The sequence below is a fragment of the Lathamus discolor genome, chromosome 3 (genome assembly GCF_037157495.1).
Source record: "Lathamus discolor isolate bLatDis1 chromosome 3, bLatDis1.hap1, whole genome shotgun sequence".
Taxonomy (NCBI): domain Eukaryota; kingdom Metazoa; phylum Chordata; class Aves; order Psittaciformes; family Psittacidae; genus Lathamus; species Lathamus discolor.
The window spans coordinates 138497546-138515388 of record NC_088886.1 but is presented as its reverse complement, the minus strand read 5'-3'; the positions used below and the strand labels follow the sequence as shown (position 1 = coordinate 138515388).

Genomic DNA, 17843 nt, shown 5'->3' with positions numbered 1-17843 from the left:
CTGCTTCTATAAGCTCTCTCCAGTGCATTTCAGCCACAGCTAGCCAAGCTGGCTAAAATCAACCTGGTTAATGTCATCTGAAATAGTAGGCTAGGAGCTTTTTAAAAAAAAAGCAGACTTATTGGAAGTAAAGGAAGTGATTTGGATACTCGGGGACAGGTTGGAGACAGTGGCTTTGTCATCTGACATAGCTGTAGTCTGTGCAGACTTTTATGCCTTCCAAAATGCAGTTGTTGAGAGTATGAGTCTCGCTGGGTGTCCAGCTTGCTGTTCTCTAAAAGAACACAGTTTATATGAGGTCAGAAGAGATTCTTTCTCCCTTCTTGCCCTCATCCCAACCCAAAAGACTTCCTAACAAGGCCAAATTTGGGTGGGTTTGCACTGAAATGACAGAATGCATGAAGTGTACACACACCCCCTGCCAACCTTCAAGCCCCTGCTCCAAAGCCCAGAAGAACTAGAAGAGCTGCTCAAACAGGAGCTTGCCAGAATTGTTCGATGCAGGCAGAACAGCTTCCCCTTCCCCACTTGGCCTCTCTCTTGGAAATAAATTCAATTAAACATTTTGGCTGCAATTCTCCCCACCCAGTGATATTCTGCTCAAGATAGTCCCTGCTGCTGGGTTAGCTCCAAGAGGTCACTGGAGTTTAAAAGCAAGCTGTAAAGGATGCTTCCCTTCCTATTTATGCTTGTGTTCCACTAGCAAAGTGTTTTTACCAACTGAGTCTATGATAGAATCGCTTTAAAGTGAGAACTGAAAGAATTGCATGTTGTTTCTGAAGACCAGGATTTTCGAAGTGACTTGGATATTAAAACCACTGGGAAAGCCTGAGTGTGGAAGGAAAGGGTGCTTGCTTCCCTGTTACAGACTCCCTAACGGGGGAGAATTATCAAGGACAACGTATTTGCTTCTACCCTTTGCAAAGCCATTTGAAGAGGCTGAGCATCCCTGAACTTCAGATACTTGAGAGAAATTTTATGGGGTCCATGAGTAAGAAACATGAAGGACGATGTATTGAATATCACGGTAGTGCTCCTTCTTAAAGCTGAAAAAAATCTGCAAAGAGAACAGCTGTAGTCTGTTTTTACAAAGAGAAACAGATGGCATTTGTTGCTAAACTTTCCTCTTTAAAATGGTCCATGGTGTACCCAGATCTAAGAGATTACATTGGTTTATGTTTCTTATGTAGCTTCAGAGCTTGTTTCTTTTACATGTTAAATGTTTTAAAATGTGGTACATTTTCTAAACTTTTGTCTATACATTACAAAACTCCAGTAATACAAATATGAATTGTAAGGAGAAGTCTGAACCTTTGTAGTTTTCCTCAGTCCTGACACTTGTCAGACCTCCAAGCTGCGGAGTTCATGTTCTCCTGTGCTGGGTAAAATGGTAATTCTGCAATGCATCTATTTGGAACTTCCCCTGGAAGACAATTTAGGATTGTTTACGGGCTAATTTAATGAGAAGTCATTTGTGCGATTTAATTTTGATTGGGAAAAGAGGGAGTTTACATGCCTGTTTTATATGCCAGATAGCTGACATAAGTTATTGCTGCTTTGGTTTTATGCCCAACACTTTCAACTGGAGCTGTTACAATGAGGGAAACTACTTTAAAGTTATTCATATCAACAGTATAGTGACATATGGGCTGAATTTCTGCCAAATGAGCCTGTTATTTAAGAGCTAGCACGAAAGATAAGCTGTTCAATGAAAGAGTTAAAGTTAGAACTTGGAAACTACAGGTCTTCCTCTTGCATAACTTATGGAGAGCAGGAGCTTGATGAGGGGAGATGGGGCATAAAGGGAGGTCAGTCATGTAACCCAATAGTCTTTGATACTTGAACCCCAACTTGAATTGGTCTTGATACTTGAACCCCGTCTCCTACCCTGGCTGAGTCATTCTGCAACCAGTTTTCTAGCTGTTGCAAGAGCCCTTGGTCAGTACTGGTGATAGAGCCTGGCTGATGTGCTTCTGCATCCCACCAGAGCTGCTCTGCCCTCATTGGCAGCCCCTCATTACCCACAGGATTTCTCTCTTTGTTTCCACTGGTTTTTGCTGCTTCTCCTTGACGCTGGTGAAGTGTTTGTCATTTGCAGCACAAGGCTGCTTTGCTGTGCATAAATCAAACCAGCACAGAGCAGCTTCAGACGTGGTTTGTTCTTTTTAGTTTTTCATCTGGGGTTGTTTTTTTTTCCTCCTCTGTGCTCCAAGGAAAGTAGTAAATGTTTATTGCCCCTTGCTGGTTGCAGAAAGAGCGTGCGCAGTACAGAACTGTTTAGAAGAAATGTCATTATTGTTCTTTTCTATCTGTTGGCACAAGGTTTTCTGTTGTTTAAAACAAAAAAGAGGGTGAGGGGCCTGCGGATGAGGAACAAAGGCTGAAGAGCTCCTGTCTGCAGATGAACACATTTGATAACTGTGGACAGTTGTTTTCTGTGCTGTGTATTTAGACAAGTAAAACAAAGTCCATGTTGAATTAATGCATCGCTTTCTGGAACAGTGAGACTTTTTCCAGAAGCAGGTCTGACAAAGGGGGGGTGGATTGGAGGAGTGGGGGAGGGCGAGAGCAGACTGCTGACTGAGGGGAAAGTATTTTGAAAGAGAATTCTTCTGTGGTTTGGAAGACGTAGGGTTGGAGCTGTTGTATTTTGCTGAGAAATCATTAATTGGCTAATTTCAAACCCAATGCCCCCCTATCCCCCACTCCTACTGGCTTATCGAACAAGGATGGGGTCACAGAAAGTTGGGGGCATGTACAGACACCAGCTGAGCAAAGGAAATTACTCCCTGACTTAGTTGGCTCCTGAAGTGCTGCAGATAACTTCCACACTTCTTTATGGAGGCAGAAAAGAGCAAACATATAAAATATAGGTGAAGGAGAGGTATGTGAAACGGGGCGCTCAGAACTTGGAAGCAGAAACGTTTGAGCGCTGGCCTTTTGCCTGGGAGAGATGAGACTGATTAGGCAGGGCTGGAAATGTGCATGGTATTTTAGCTGCTTAAAGGCAAGGTTCCTGTCCCAAATAGTTTACAGCCTAAACAAAGAGAAGGAAATCTGTGCATCAAAGGAACCTGGGCAAGTGGCAATTTGGCATGCATCTTACTATGACCAAAACGTTTTTCACAGAGGAAAGTGATATTTATTTGGTATTTTTAAAAGCTGTTAGAGAAGGGCTAAAGCCAGCCTTGCTTCGCAAGGCAGGAAGTCAGGGTAGGTAAGGCTTATTTTAGAAAGGATTTGAGAGTTTCAGGTTATTGGTACCATGGAGGAGGGAGCCTGCTTAGGTTGATGAGGCATCATAAGAAAGGCATGGGGCTGAGTGAGAAAAGATGGAAAGATTTTGAGGAGTGGGAAATACAAAGGGGCAGAACATGAGAGCATGTAGATGGATGTTAAAGCAAGGCACAGCACACAAGCTTCAAAATTTGAGATGGGACAACTGAATTGATGTACACTTGGTAGGAATCTGGCTGAGGTACCAAAGTACTGGTAAAGACCGAAGTCTGGCTGCTATGCCAAGAGCCTTTGGTGAGAGCAGTGTGCTTTGCTCCTTTGAGAAAGTAGCAAAGAAGGCAGGAGGTGACTGCAGTAGCTGTACAAAAGAGGCTGAAGGGCCAGATCAGGGCTCTGGTGGTGAGGAGCAGCAGTGATAGAGGATTTTGAAGATGTTGAGGAAAGGAACCGTTACCTTGGTGATAGACTAGGAGGAATCTGAAATAACCAGTGCCAAGGGAATCAGGAAGATTTGGAAAGCGCTACTGAAGCTCTACGTTACAACTCAAGCAGTAAAACCATAGGTCTGCTTTCCTTGACCTGACAGTAAGTATAAATCCAGACAGCCGGAGGAGAGACCAAGTTGCCTTCTCAAGACACCTCATAACTTTAATGTGTAGGATGTGTGTGCACAAACGCACGTGTAAAGTCTGAAATTCTGGTTTGACAGATGGGAAGGTGACAAGTTTGGTGTCTTGCTCTGTCAAGCAGTTAGGTACAGTTTCTTCAGGAACAGACAGAGTTTCATCTTTACTGTTCTGAGGCTTTTCCTGTGGGAGAGGTGTCCTAACACATCACCTGATATGGAAAATGCCATGCTCAATCCTTATAAATTCTTTGAGATTCCCCTTTTACTAGTAGACAGAAATACATCAGGTGAAACAAAAGAAAACCTATTTGGTTACTATGCTGTATAAAGGCAGTGTGAAGGAGTGGGCACATCTGCTGGCTCTTTAATTACAAGCTGCAGTCTTACACAAAAGGAAAAAACGCAAAGCTCTGTTATGGTCTGCCGTTATCCAGAAATAAATGTCATTGACATTAAGTCCTCCTAAAATGTAACAAGTTAAATATGGCATCCCTAGTTTTTCTACAACCAGTATGTTGTAGCATAGCTATTAACAGGCTGGGTGAGACAGAAGTAGTATTTCAGTCCCCAGTGGCTGCTAAAAGTGACCTTTTACTACTTGATAAGCATTGCCAAGGTGCCTACAGGTAATCTTGCTCTGCTGTAAATCATGTGATGGTTTAAGAGCTGTACTACAAATCCTATTTATGCAAAAAGTTGCACGTTATTAAGCGGCATCTTAAAATAGGTGGGAAATGATGTGTGAGCACACTTAAGCTGTGCTAACCTGGGTTTAGATCAAGTTTCATAGGGGTTGCCTTGACTCTACTTCCATCAGTCTCAGAAATAGGCCTCTTTCCTCAAAATTAAGTGAAGCTGCATTGAAACTGGCTTGGCTTAATATAGAGAAGAGTTTTACTCAGAGTTTGTGGTGCCACCACTAAAAGAACTATTCCCGGCAGCTACCCTTCTTTATGCTCATGCAGATCTGCAATGAACCAAACCAGACTTAGGGTCATACTGACTTTTCCTTGGCCAGGTTGGCTTCAGGTCCATCTCATGGAACAGCCATGAGCCGAGCAAGGAGACATGGTGGGTGCAAGGCAAGATGAAGGAAGGAAAGGGAAATGGGCTATTGTGAGGACATGGGGAACTGTCCTCTGCTGTCCACACTGTTTTCCCAGTGATCCACCAGGATCTGCCTCTATAGCCCCAAGCCTCTACTGTCTCTCTTCAGGAGACTTTGGGTAGAAGCAGAGTGAAATAGAAGCCTGCCTTTATTTGAGGGAGAGAAAGGGAAGAAGTAGAAAGATTGAAGGGAAAGTGAGGCTTTAGAATAGCTAGTGCACTGATCACTGGGGCAGCTGAGGTGTCTGGGAGGGCTGGGCAGAGCACAGCTACAAGTGCCTGAGTTGGGTAGCCCAAAGAGTGCAGAAGTTCTTATTGTGTATGTTTTAAAAGTTTCTGTGTTTGGGTAGGAGGGAGAATGACATGTACCAATCCGTCCTTTCTAAGCTAAGTGGGTTGAAGTTGGATAACACATGATGTGACAGATTGTAGCCCTTTGCCAAACAGACCTTGCTTCTTCATGTATGCCTTGTTCAGATTTACTAGTGCAGCTGAATTTCCAATAGAGGTACCTCCTTTAGTTTAGCTGGGGAGTTATCTTTGACCTGCAAAATAGTGGTAAAGGAGTATAAGTGAAGTTAGCTAATTGAACCATTAACAGATCTCCTGGTGTCAGGTGCTAAGAACAAAGGTGCCTTTATGCTATTTCTGTACTGAAGTGTAGTAGGACTCTCTTCCCATTATTTCCAATGTGTAGCCTTTTGGCTGATGTATGTACTTTGTAACATGTAGTAAAGTTTATTCTGCCCACTTGACCTCAATGGTGAAGTTGATGTAATAGAAGCTGCAGCTGGGGTATATGAATTATACTTTTGTTTGCCTTTTTTTTTTTTTTTTTCCTTTCTCCTCCTTTGGTAATTTTTAATCAAAATTTAATGAATCAAAATTAAACACTTCTGTATTCTCTGTAGATCTGGGCATACAACTTTGATGGTAGGTCTGGGGTGGTTTAGTGACTTCTGTCTTATACCATTGCCTGTCACTGTAGCTGGATGAAACCACCATGAAAGTTCTGATTTGTCAGTGTATTTCAGAGCAGTGTCTTTCTACTGACTGATGCTCTCCCGATTCTCTCATGAAGCCGTTTATCTCTGTTACCTCTATCTAGTAACTTTATCAGTTATGAAGTGTCAAATATCTTCGCTTAAAGACTGGACTAGTAATCTGATATGTTGAATGCTGCATCAGTTGTCTTAAGTAACACAGCCACTGAAAGCTCCACTGCTCCCTTAAGCAAATCTTGGTGCATATATAATATATATGTATGTATATATATATTATATATATATATATATTATATATATATTTGGTGTATATATAAAAAAATCTTGGTGTATATATAAAGACTATCTCACTGGCTAGAGATAGTCTTTGAGAGACAAAGCAAAATCACCCTTTGACTGCAAGGAGGCCCATATCTCTATAATACTGTTTAAGTTGCAAACCTCATGTATGTTTGTGGTATCCACTGCACTACTGAAAGAAGCCAAACATGTGTAATCTTGGAAATGGCTGTAATTTTTGCTGTGAAAGCACTTTGCAAGAGGAAACTGTAATGGTGGCTTCCCTGTTTTGATCTGTAGGCTTAAAAATAGAACTGCTAAACAAAAACATTTTCTAAATGGATTTTTAACATTTTTTATTGTCTTTAATTCATGGGAAAACTTCTCTCTTCCCTTCCTACTTCCATGCAGCCCTTCCTCCATATGGGGAGGAGTCACCTAAAGGGCTTTCCTCTCAACAAGTTTTCCTTTTTTCCCATGACTTTGAAGCCAGGTTTCAGTAGCCAGGTTTCATTCATCAGACCGCACCTTGTAATAGAGTATTTCTATGGGGACGGTGTCATATCCTGATAGTGCTAATTACAAACTACCTGGAATTTGTTATCAGTGATAGGACAGTTAAAGCAGCTATCTTAGGGGAGAACAGGAGAGAGTATTTTCCTCTTGGAAGCAAAGGTTTTGACAGGTGTTACCCGATCAGAATTGTAAGGACCCAAATGTGACCCATCAAGGGAAGTTGACTTCAGAGATGTAGCTTTGCTGAATTTTCTGCTATCAGATGCTCTGCCAGCATTCCCCCTCACCCTTTCTATGATATTATTTCTTACTTTCTCTCAGTAATGGTTTGCTTTTTTCTTTAAAGTTTCCATGCATTGCCCAGCAACAGAATGCAGTTGAGCCACAGGGCCAAACAGATAGATGGTTGGGTCTGCTTCACTCTCTCCAGAAGAGCGTTTGCCTCAAGCTGCTGCAGCCTTTTCATAGCTCCTTTGTCCTGCAGCAATCAGGAGCTCTGGATTTACTTAATTTCCTGCCTGTTCCCATGCCCTGACAACCTGCTATTTGTTCCTGGCCGTGCCTTGTGACTACCGGTAGAAAGTGCTAGGAAGGCTGGTGAGGGTGCGTTTTATTGCTTGCCTTCCCTCCCTTTGATCTAGCTACAGAAACCCATGCTGTTACATGCACTGCAGCTTGGATTCAGGAGAGGGGCTTGGTAACGCTTTCCGTGTCTGCCTCTGTAGAGCAAGGCCGGTAGTTCATGTTTTCAGTGCCATTTGTAATCTTTTAAACTAATGGAGGAGAACGTTGACCTTGAGTGTGATGGAAATGCTGCAGTAGATGACTCCTGGTGGGTGGAGGAAGATGCTGACAAAGTGTCTGTTCTGTTCTGCTCATTGGCTGGCTCTTAGGAAGTCTGCTCACCCCTGCCTGGCTGGGAAGGGGATAGATGCTGCAGATGAATAGAGATGCTGAGTTTTTGGCTCAGACGCCATACTTTAAATCTAGCCTGTGCTTTTGAAGTGTGTGTCTTAGTTCTGGCCCTTGTTTACCAGTGCCACAAATCTATTTCTCTGGAGTGAGGTCTAGGAAAAGTATGCAAAGCATTTCACAACTCACGAGTACAAATGCTGTATGGTCTCCTGTCAAATGCAAAATGTCTTTATTCCTTTATCACTTTTTTAATGCTGTTTCAAGCTCGTTGCTGTAGACCTGTGCTGTTTGGGAGGTGCCGGGAGAGCAGTGTGATGGGTCAGCCCCTCCGAGTTGGGGAGGATAAGTCCTTCTCGGGATGCAGGGCTAGGGTTTCAGTAATACAATGCTTTCTGCAGCCATGTGCGTGTTCAAAGAGCCAACTGGCTGGAGCTCCTGCGGTGACGCTTGGCTGATTTGGCAGCCGGGTTGATTCTGTCAAGTTACAGTATGGGAGTTAAGTCCAGTTTCAAATCCTCTCCCTTACCCGCTCGAGGAACTTGGAGATGGGGGGTGGGAAGGGGGGGGAAGCTCTCAGGGGACTTTGTGTCATTATTGGCATGGAAGCACTTTGTGATTATCAGCAGCAGGGTAGTGGCAAGGGGCTGATTATCTATCATGTCGTCAGCATAAATAATCAGTGGGCCCCTGAGCAGGGCTCCACCTTTTGTAACGGCTCCACGTAATCACTGCATAACAGTTTAAAAGCAAGCAGAACAGAAAAACAGCTGGACTAATTCTGACCCTAACTGATGTTGCCTTTTCTTCCCTCACTAGAAGAGAAATATGTCACTATCCAGCCGTACGCCAGCCAGGGGAAGGATGAGATTGGGTTCGAGAAAGGGGTCACCGTGGAGGTCATCCAAAAGAACCTGGAAGGATGGTGGTACATAAGGTAAAGAAGCCATGCCGCCAGGCTGCTGCAGAAACTGTGACGATGAGCTTTTCTGATCCTTCACTTAGTGTTTAAGTTATTCTGTAGCTAGGCAAGGAAGCACAAATTGTTCATAATGCCTCCCGCAGAAATGTAAAGAAAAGGCTATAATGATACAATGGTGGTTAAAGTAACACTACAGGGTCTGTGAAAGCTCTGAACCATTCCAGTGGGGAAATTCCTGAACTTGTAGATTATTTTCTTTCCTTCAAGTTAAAAGCCCTTATCTGAGTTAAGATCAGTGAGATCTATCAAAGCTTTCTGTTCTATGTAATTTTAATGTGTTTCTGGTATAAGAGTTATTCTGTAACATGTTTAAATCTATTGATAGCAATGCTGAAAGGCTGATTGCGATCTCTTGAGCTGTCTGGGGGAGGTAGTGCTATTTTCGGGGATGGAAGAGGTCAGTCTGCTGGCTATAGCCCTTGTCCAGACTTACTGGTGGCCTCAAATAATTTGCCTGATTTCTGCCTGTCCACCTTAGATATTCCCAGTGTACAGAGATGGATTCTGAGGACAGGTGAAGTTATCACTGTGTATCAAACTTTGTTACGCGTTTGAAACAGCAGTCATAGAAGATAATTGTGACTTAAGAATCCCCCTTTCAAATGCTTATGGGGAGGATGTAGGTTAGTTATGTCTTAGTAATATAAGGTCAGGATGAGTACTTACTGAGAGCTTTCTCCATCTAGGCATACACAATACTTAAGGTTTAGTGCTTTTTCTTGATTCTGCCCCTTGTTTTGTATCTGTACGTGAATCTGCCAGTACTGTGAAATCCCATTTCTCTTTAAACAAGATGCGATACAACAGGTAGCTTATAAGCAGAGGCTTCTCTTTCAGGCAGTGAAAAACATCTCATCTAGTCATCTTTTTACATTCAGCTTGTAAATGCAGTGATTATCTCTTCCCCTTTCCTTCCCCAAGCCAAAACTTGCTTTTGTTTTGAATTCTGCTTGATTTATCAGCTATGAATGAGGACTATGAAAATGCTGACTGAAGCAGTGGGGTTGTTTTTCTTGATGTCCGTTACTTAGAAAACTGATACTGTTGGGTTATGGGGTTTCTTAATTTTTATTTTTAACTTCTGTTTAATGTTCCCATAGAGGGAATAGGCTAATAAAGGTAGCAGGGGAGCCAGGAAGGCACTCTAGATAGGAGGCACTCAAAAATGCCTGGGTTTGGTCAGGTCACGTTTTTTTTCTCTTTTAATCATTCACAGAAGTGGAATCCAAAGTTGCAGATAGAGGAATCAAGAGCACATAGGATTTTTTTAGAGAGGAGAAACACTGCAAGACATCTTTAACTTATTTTGCTATTCTTAAATAAAGCCTTATGACTACTGTAGATCCCCCTTTGCAATATTAACAGTTCTACAGTAAGCAGAATTTCTTTTCTTTCTCCCCACTTTTCCTCACCTACTCCTTCAGGCCAACCCAAAACACACACTTTTCTAGATAGCAGAAGTGGATTCTAGTGGACAGTGACTCTTGCTGCAGTACCTTAAGTAGCCACTTCATGGTGACCTACTGCAAGGACAGTGGATGCTCCAGCCGCCCCCCATTGTAGTTGGGGAATACAGCATGCCCTTGGCTTTTTTGTAAGAGGCATTTTGAGTTGAGCAACCACTCTTCTTGTTGAAAGGTGAGTTAGGATCTCCCCGTATGTGTGTGACAAGTGTGTTGGGTGTCAGCCATCATCCTCTCTGCCTATGGAGCATTATGCCTCAGTCTTGCTGGAGGATTAAGCTGCTTTTAGAAACAGTTGGGGTTTTTAACTTAGCATCATAGAATGGTTAGGGTTAAAAGGACCTTAAGATCATCCAGTGGGCAACACTTTTGGAAATGTTGATATGTTGATCCATCCTTGGAAGATGGTCCTTTGCTGTTTATTAGACTTAAACTGCTCTGTGTACTGTTAGGTGCCACACAGAAAAGGATTCCTCTTCTGCAGAAAGACATTTTTGTGACTACAGAGTGCCTTAAAAGGAACAAATCTTTCTGCAGTGAGTGTGGGGGAAGAGCGAGCAGGAAGAGAGTGCAGTTGAAGCCTGCTGCCTTGTCTGCTGGGCTGGGTAATAGAGACTGAACACACACACATCAATGTGTAGAAATAAAAAACAAATCCTGCAGCTTACAAATGCAATCCACCTTAAAGACATTAGCTTGTTCCACCTTAAATATGTAATTTCCCCAAATTCCTGGCCATGTGCTGATCCTCATTTCCTGTCCTTTTTCCTTTTTTTTTTTTTTCCTTTTTTTTTTTTTTCCCCCTAGTTTGCTTCCCTCTGGAGTAATTCCAGTGCTCTGGAGCTGGAAAGCAGATGTGACTCTCAGACTCACAGAGGCACTTCTGACTCTTTTTTTCACATTCCTATGGTTTGAATCCATTTTTTCCTTCATGTAATATAAATAGGGAAGGTTTTGGAATCTCTGAGGAACAAAATCACTGCACCTAATTCTGCAAGCCTCACAGTTAATGCTGCAGAAGCTAGAGGCAATATTAGTGTCTTTATTTTGCTCTGTGTGCATTATGACTTAAAAATAAATAAAATATTTGGACTCTGGGGAAGTGAAAGAGAGGCTCTGACCTGGGATCCTTCTTACTGTTCTACTGAGCTCAGTGGATCTGTGCGCTTCCCAGAATAACCATGACTGGCATTAGCACCCATTATTAGATCTTGCTTTGTATCAGTTACTGTCGCCTGGGGGTAACCTTATGGTGCCCAAGTGGTTTGGAGGCCAAGTAAGAAGCAATATGCTAAATAAAACTTTTGCTATTTGCCTGCATCTTCATTTTGTGGTTGGTTGTGGGACCCAGCCCATGTGACTGAAGTGTAGTTGGGAGGTGTTAGTGGCACAAAAAGGAGGGGGAATCTAGGATGGGGTTTGAAATGTCTTCAGTAGGTTGTGAACATAAACAAAGGAAGTAAATTTGGGATTCATCTCTTGATGGAAAGATTGAGAAGTTTGTAACTTGTTCAGGACTTCTCTGAAGCTTATTAGCAGTTGCCCTTGCTCTTCATTCACCTATAAAATAGGGAGATAAAGTAGTCTTCTAAGGTGGTACGTGCAAAGGTCTTTGATATTACCAAATTCAAGAACTATTTGACTTACATAAGTGTTTTATTTGTGATGTTGCACAAATAAACTGGCAGTTGCTGGCAGTAAATTTCAGGTTGAATTTACTAACTCACAGGAAGAAATAACCAGCAACAGCTTCCCTACTGAGGCTATGTTGCCCAAAGTTATTAACTGTCCAGATATTGCTGCTACTATTCAGTAGGAGAAACTACGTGAGATCAGAGGTGTCTGAAGCAGCAGGGTTATATGGGCTGATCCAAATACGTACAGTTGGCAGGAGAACTAACGTGCCAGTACAGAACCTGCCTGTGGCTGCCTTTCTGATCTTAAACGTGTTAAGTCTCCCACAAACTAAGATGGATGTAAACTGTTTTTTCTTGCTGATTTTGCACAATCAGGCTCTGTTGAAAGTAACCTTTGGAGCTGGAGTGCTCAGTGCATTGGCCAATGAGGCTTTCTCACAGGTTAGAATCTTTACATCTCCAGTTCATATAAAGTTATAAATGGCCTTTAAAGAAAACTTCTGTGACTTCTGCTGCCCATGCAGCAGAAAGCATTGGTCAGTAGCTCTGCAAAAGGGCCTTCTACTGCAAAAGGGGAGGAAGCCAAAAGTCTTCAGGACTGGAAAATGTCATTGAGAGCTGCCTTGTCGCAACAGGGGATATGGCACATATTCAGGCCTTTTGCATCTTGACATAGTATCAATGGCTGGATGCTGTGTACCTGTTGAAAGTCAAATCAAGTTGTTACCATTTTGCTGCTACCTGTTAGTCTCCACGTGGCAAATAAAGCTCAGAGTTGTTGGGATTCTTTCCTTTTACACCAGAATCTTTGGGGAAGAACTTGTCACTAGGCTCTCTGAGCAGGAGAGATTCCATAACTTTGCTTTCCTGTGTGACAGAAGGCAGGTATGTAGGGAGAAGCAGCATCACTAGTATCCTGGGTGATCTAGATGGGAGGGGAGGAAAAAATCTTGCCTTTGTACAGGGCGAGTAATGAAGAAGTCTCAGGAAGCAAGCCTACACTGCATTTTCCTGTTCTTATAAAGCCTCTGTACCACTCTTGAGTGCCTGGATGTGGTGAATGAGCTGAATATGCCCTGGTGCAGGAATCTGACCATGACCCCAGAATCCAGGTGTTGGCATGGCAAAGTTGCTCCTTTGCCAGGGAATGATTTGCTGATATTCTACCTCACCTGCCCCCCAGCTCCTTCCTCTGCTGTCTAATGAGTCTCCATTTTAATTAAAGAGCCTTAGAGTCCTACAGTTTAAACTTTTGTATTTCCAGCAGATTTCTTGAGTACCAGGATGTTAATGGTGCCTGCTTTCCCACTGACAGTAAAGCTCCTGCCTTGGGTATTTTGAGAGATTAAAGAGAGAAAGTTTTCAGTGACTCATTCTGTAGCAAGTTAGTGTTTCGCTAGGGAAAGCAAAGTTCATCCACGTGGTCCTCTCTGGAGTCTGATTGTAATCTGAAATCCCTGCTGAGGTGTTAGGAATGGCAGGAGTTAGAAAAACCATCTTCCCAAAAGCCCAGTTGTGGAAGAATAACTTCAGTTTGAAGTGTATCATAAGCAGCTCAGGCTGGTGCTCAAGGAACATGTACTGGATTCAGGTGTCTGTTCAGATTTCCCAGTTTATTTCTTTAAATAGCCTCTAACTTGTTCAGAGGAATGAATCTCCATCAAAGCCGTTTTTCCTCAGTCAAATTGTTTCTTGACTTTACAGTGCTAGAGAAAGCTGCAGTAGATTGAGTCCCATATTCTCCGTAAGAGAAGCTGATCATACAAGACTGGGAGTTATGGGAGGAGCATCAGTGTATGTTAATAATTGCAAGGGGGGAGGCTTGCACAAGGGCCTTGAACTGTAGACACAAGGTCTCCGTACTGAGCTCCATACACCCTTAGTTTACCCCTTTTCCCTTTTGAGTTGCCACTAGAAAGTATTGAAATATTTTACTTGATAATTTGCTTTTTTGCTGTATGAGAAATACTGAGTTTGCCTAGTGCTGTTTGAGTGTGGCATAAAACACATAAGTCCTTCCATAGGATGATTAGTGGGTTTTAACAGCAGTCCAAAGCTCACGGCTACCTCAGCTGACATGTTTTGATCAATAGATAATAGAGACCAGAAAAGCTTATCCAAGAACCTCAAATTTTGGTTTATATTATCATCTATCACTTTTGCCTTCGCTATGATACCTTAAATGTGTGAGAAGACTATGTTTGATGTGCTAATGTTTCCGTTTGCCTCTGCAGGTATCTAGGCAAAGAGGGCTGGGCCCCAGCTTCGTATCTGAAGAAGGCTAAAGATGATCTTCCATCTAGGAAAAAGAACTTAACTGGGCCAGTGGAAATCATAGGAAACATCATGGAGATCAGTAACCTGCTGAACAAGAAAGCATCCACTGATAAGGAAACGCAAGCAGAAAATGAGACTGCAGAAACTCATATCACCAAGAAGGAAATCAGCTTGCCCATCCTGTGCAATGACTCTAATGGCAATGCCATGATGACCCCAGACAAGCAGATTTCCAAACTGGCCCAGGGATCCCCAGCCATAGCAAGGATAGCACCACAAAGAGCTCAAATAAGTAAGGCGGTAAAGTAGTTTGGGTTTCCACTGGCTTTCCATGAATTTTGTTTTCTACCTTTCAGGGCATGCATTGCCTAAGTCCCATGTGTACTGGCTTTATAGCTGAGCCCACATGAGCAGATCTTTGCATTGTCTGTAGATCTGCAGGAACACCAGGATATGGTCCTTCATTAATAGCAATGAAATGTAATTTCACTCTCTACAAGGGCTGGCTGGTGGCTCTTTATCTTAGCTGGTATGTGTTTGCTTTTTACTTTTTCCCAGAGAAGATGCCTTTCCTTTTGAAAACTCTAAAATGTGACCCCCGCCCTCAGTAATGCAGAAGATGTGATGGTGTGTTAGAGTCAAGGAGACCACCTATGTCTTCTCTTGCATTTGGTCTGTTGTTTTCCGGGGGGCAAATTGCTGTAGTGTTTTGACTACTTTGTCCGCAAAATGCAGATGCTAACACCAGTCTATGCAAGGAATGGCAAGATACTATGATAGAGGACAATGTGAGTGTTATTAATTTAGTGGATTATTTTTACCGCTGGGGGGAAAACTAGGTATTAGGCCAATTCTGTACTGGCCAATCTCCAATGGAGCTGGTCAGTTCCAGGAGAAAATACAATCCACTACTTTCTGGCAGTGATTTCCTCTTAAATTTGCTGGCTTAGCTGAGATGAATAGCTAAGCTACCTTGGTATTTCTAATATACCCTCATAGTTTCCTATCTTTTTTCATGCAGATGCCTTAAATATTACAAATACTGACAACCAATATTCTCAAACTATGTAACAGGAAAGAGCTGCTGAAAAGTGTGTTTAGCAATACTTACAAAGTTAAATAAATTGTCCCTTTTCCCTTTCCTGCTCAGGTTCTCCAAATCTAAGAACAAGGCCACCACCACGAAGAGAATCCAGTCTGGTTTGTATTGGTTTATGATATATGTTAGCAGTGGGGTAGGTGTGTGGGTGAGTTATGAGACTTTCTACAGCTGTACAAGGTGGGGGAGGGCGGGGGTATAGAATCATAGAATAGTTAGGGTTGGAAAGGACCTTAAGATCATCCAGTTCCAACCCCCCTGCCATGGGTAGGGACACCTCACACTAAACCATGTCACCCAAGGCTCTGTCCAACCTGGCCTTGAACATCGCTAGGGATGGAGCATTCACAACTTCCCTGGGCAACCCATTCCAGTGCCTCACCACCCTCACAGTAAAGAACTTCCTCCTTATATCCAATCTAAACTTCCCCTGTTTAAGTTTGAACCCATTACCCCTTGTTCTATCACTACAGTCCCCAATGAAGAGTGCATCCCCAGCATCCCTATAGGCCCTCTTCAGATACTGGAAGGCTGCTATGAGGTCTCCACGCAGCCTTGTCATGCCTGTTCATTTCTTGTTTATCTGTTGAGCAGACCTTTGGACATCCTAACATTAATTGGGAACTGCAGGGATAACATCCTAAAGTTACTATGTTGTGCATGAGCCTTTAAGCCTGTATGGCTGACTCAGCAGGATTAAAGTTCCTCTGTGTGTCTTTAGCCCAGACTGGATCTTTTGACTTTCTCTTGTCTTCTGTCCTCCTTCCATTCCTACTGTCTTTGAGATAGTTAAGCTTCACTCTTGTATATGTTTCAAGTGACTTGAGACCTTGTGGAAGGATGTGTACTATGGGAATGAGACCTCCTATGATTTTTACCCTCAAAGCTGGAAGTATGGACCAATTTGATATTAGGACTGTAATCTTCAGATAGAAAGTACTAAGTAATCTATTAGCACAAAGTCATGCTAATAACTTGTTTACAACTAGGCAATACACGGTGTTTAATCTTTGGACCCTTTTTTAGCAGTATGTGACTTACAATTTTTTGTGTGTTATCTGAGATCCCTGTTAACTAGATAAATGGCATATTGGCATTTTCTTCCTGTTTCTTTTTGCATTATTTTCAAATAGACTTTGTTTTGGCAACTCTATTACTCTTAATCTCATGCTTAAATAACAATGGTAATATATATGAAACCCTGAACATGTCTGCTGTTTTCAATTATCTTCATTTAATCCAAACCATGCTATTATCTGAAGGCATTTTATTATGCTGCACTTCTGCTGTGTTTCGGCATTTACAGTGCAGAAACATCCAATTATAACATTGTTAGACACGGTTCCTAAGGTGCAGTGGTGCATTCTCCATGAAATACCACATGCTGTGTTTCATCACATTCATGTGATAAAACTTGGGTTGTTAGTTACAACGAAGATATTTTAGAAATAGAGCAGCGTGAGAATAAAGCACAGTATGCAATTTGCCTTTCTCCCATTGATGGCTTAGGATCATTTTGTGTCTTTGGCTGTCCTGTACATGTCTGTGACAGGTCTGACCTATGGTCAAGAGATCCTGACACACTGCAATTCTAGTGTTAGAACCACAAGCTGTGAAGCTTCACCAACATCTAGTCATTCTGTAGATGAGCATTGTGCTAATCTGAAAAGCTTTTAGTACTGAAATTCTTGAAAGGACTCTTACCCCATTCATCACCTTAAAAATAATTGTTACAAACTCTGAAATGCAACAGCTCAATGTAAAGGCACTTGGCTTTTAGAAGTCTGGTATGCTGCAGAGTGGCTGTAAATAGCAGTGTCGTGCTTCTTTTGGAGCCTCTATACAATTTAAATGCAGGTTGTGTTGGGATTGAGTAGAGGTTCTGGGTCTCTGTTACATGGAGGAACTGGCATCTTGATCCTATAGTAAAGCCCTTCCTCCCTCTTACCACTTTAGCTGAGCAAACTTCTTCATGGGGTCTGTGGTATTATTCTTGTTTCTTGCTATAGCAGAATCCCATTAGCTCATATCACTCTTTCAGACGGTTTAAAAATCCCACAGCAGATTAAGAGCAATAATTCATTAGGATTACATTTTAAGGCAGTATATTTGGCGACAGGCAGAAACTGCTATGGGCCAGTTGCAGTGTGATTTTCTGCAGCTGTGGCAAGCTGTTCAAAACTGAGTCTTCCTAGACAAAATCTCAGAGTACATGGGCTGTTGTTACTGTGACTGGAATGGCAGCTCACACTTTATGGCCTATCAGTAAAATGTTTTACTGTTTAGGTAAAGATTATCACGGTTTTAATAGGTGGTGAAGGCAGCATGAACAGTGCGCATTTTGATAGGCTTCTCTCTTGTGGCCCATCTCAGCATATCAGCTTCCACTCTGGAGAACTGGGAAGTTATCATTAGGAAGTAGCAGAGGAATAAGGAAGAGTTTTAGTGAATGAAGGCAAATATTTTTTCATATTGCTGTTCAGCCACCGTTTCTTTGGTTTAATTGAACAAAACTCCCTGTTTTCTGTAGGGTTTTCAGTTGCCCAAACCACCAGAGCCACCCTCTGTGGAAGTGGAATACTACACCATTGCAGAGTTCCAGTCGTGTATTTCTGATGGCATAAGCTTTCGTGGAGGACAAAAAGCAGAGGTGAGCCTTAACAGTGCAGCTGGAAAAACTGTTAATATTTGGCGATTACAGG

The 17843-nt window shown here is 42.4% G+C and overlaps 1 protein-coding gene across 5 annotated transcripts in view; it reads left to right on the top strand.

Annotated features, from left to right (window-relative positions):
- Nucleotides 1-17843, top strand: part of SH3PXD2A (SH3 and PX domains 2A) — a 263601-nt gene that overhangs the window by 232095 nt on the left and 13663 nt on the right. For all 5 annotated transcript variants that reach the window (XM_065672179.1, XM_065672180.1, XM_065672178.1 and 2 more), the window contains 4 exons: nt 8503-8620; nt 14000-14334; nt 15193-15242; nt 17672-17791. In XM_065672179.1, coding sequence (XP_065528251.1) covers nt 8503-8620; nt 14000-14334; nt 15193-15242; nt 17672-17791 — 623 coding nt within the window. The remainder of the gene's footprint in view (nt 1-8502; nt 8621-13999; nt 14335-15192; nt 15243-17671; nt 17792-17843) is intronic.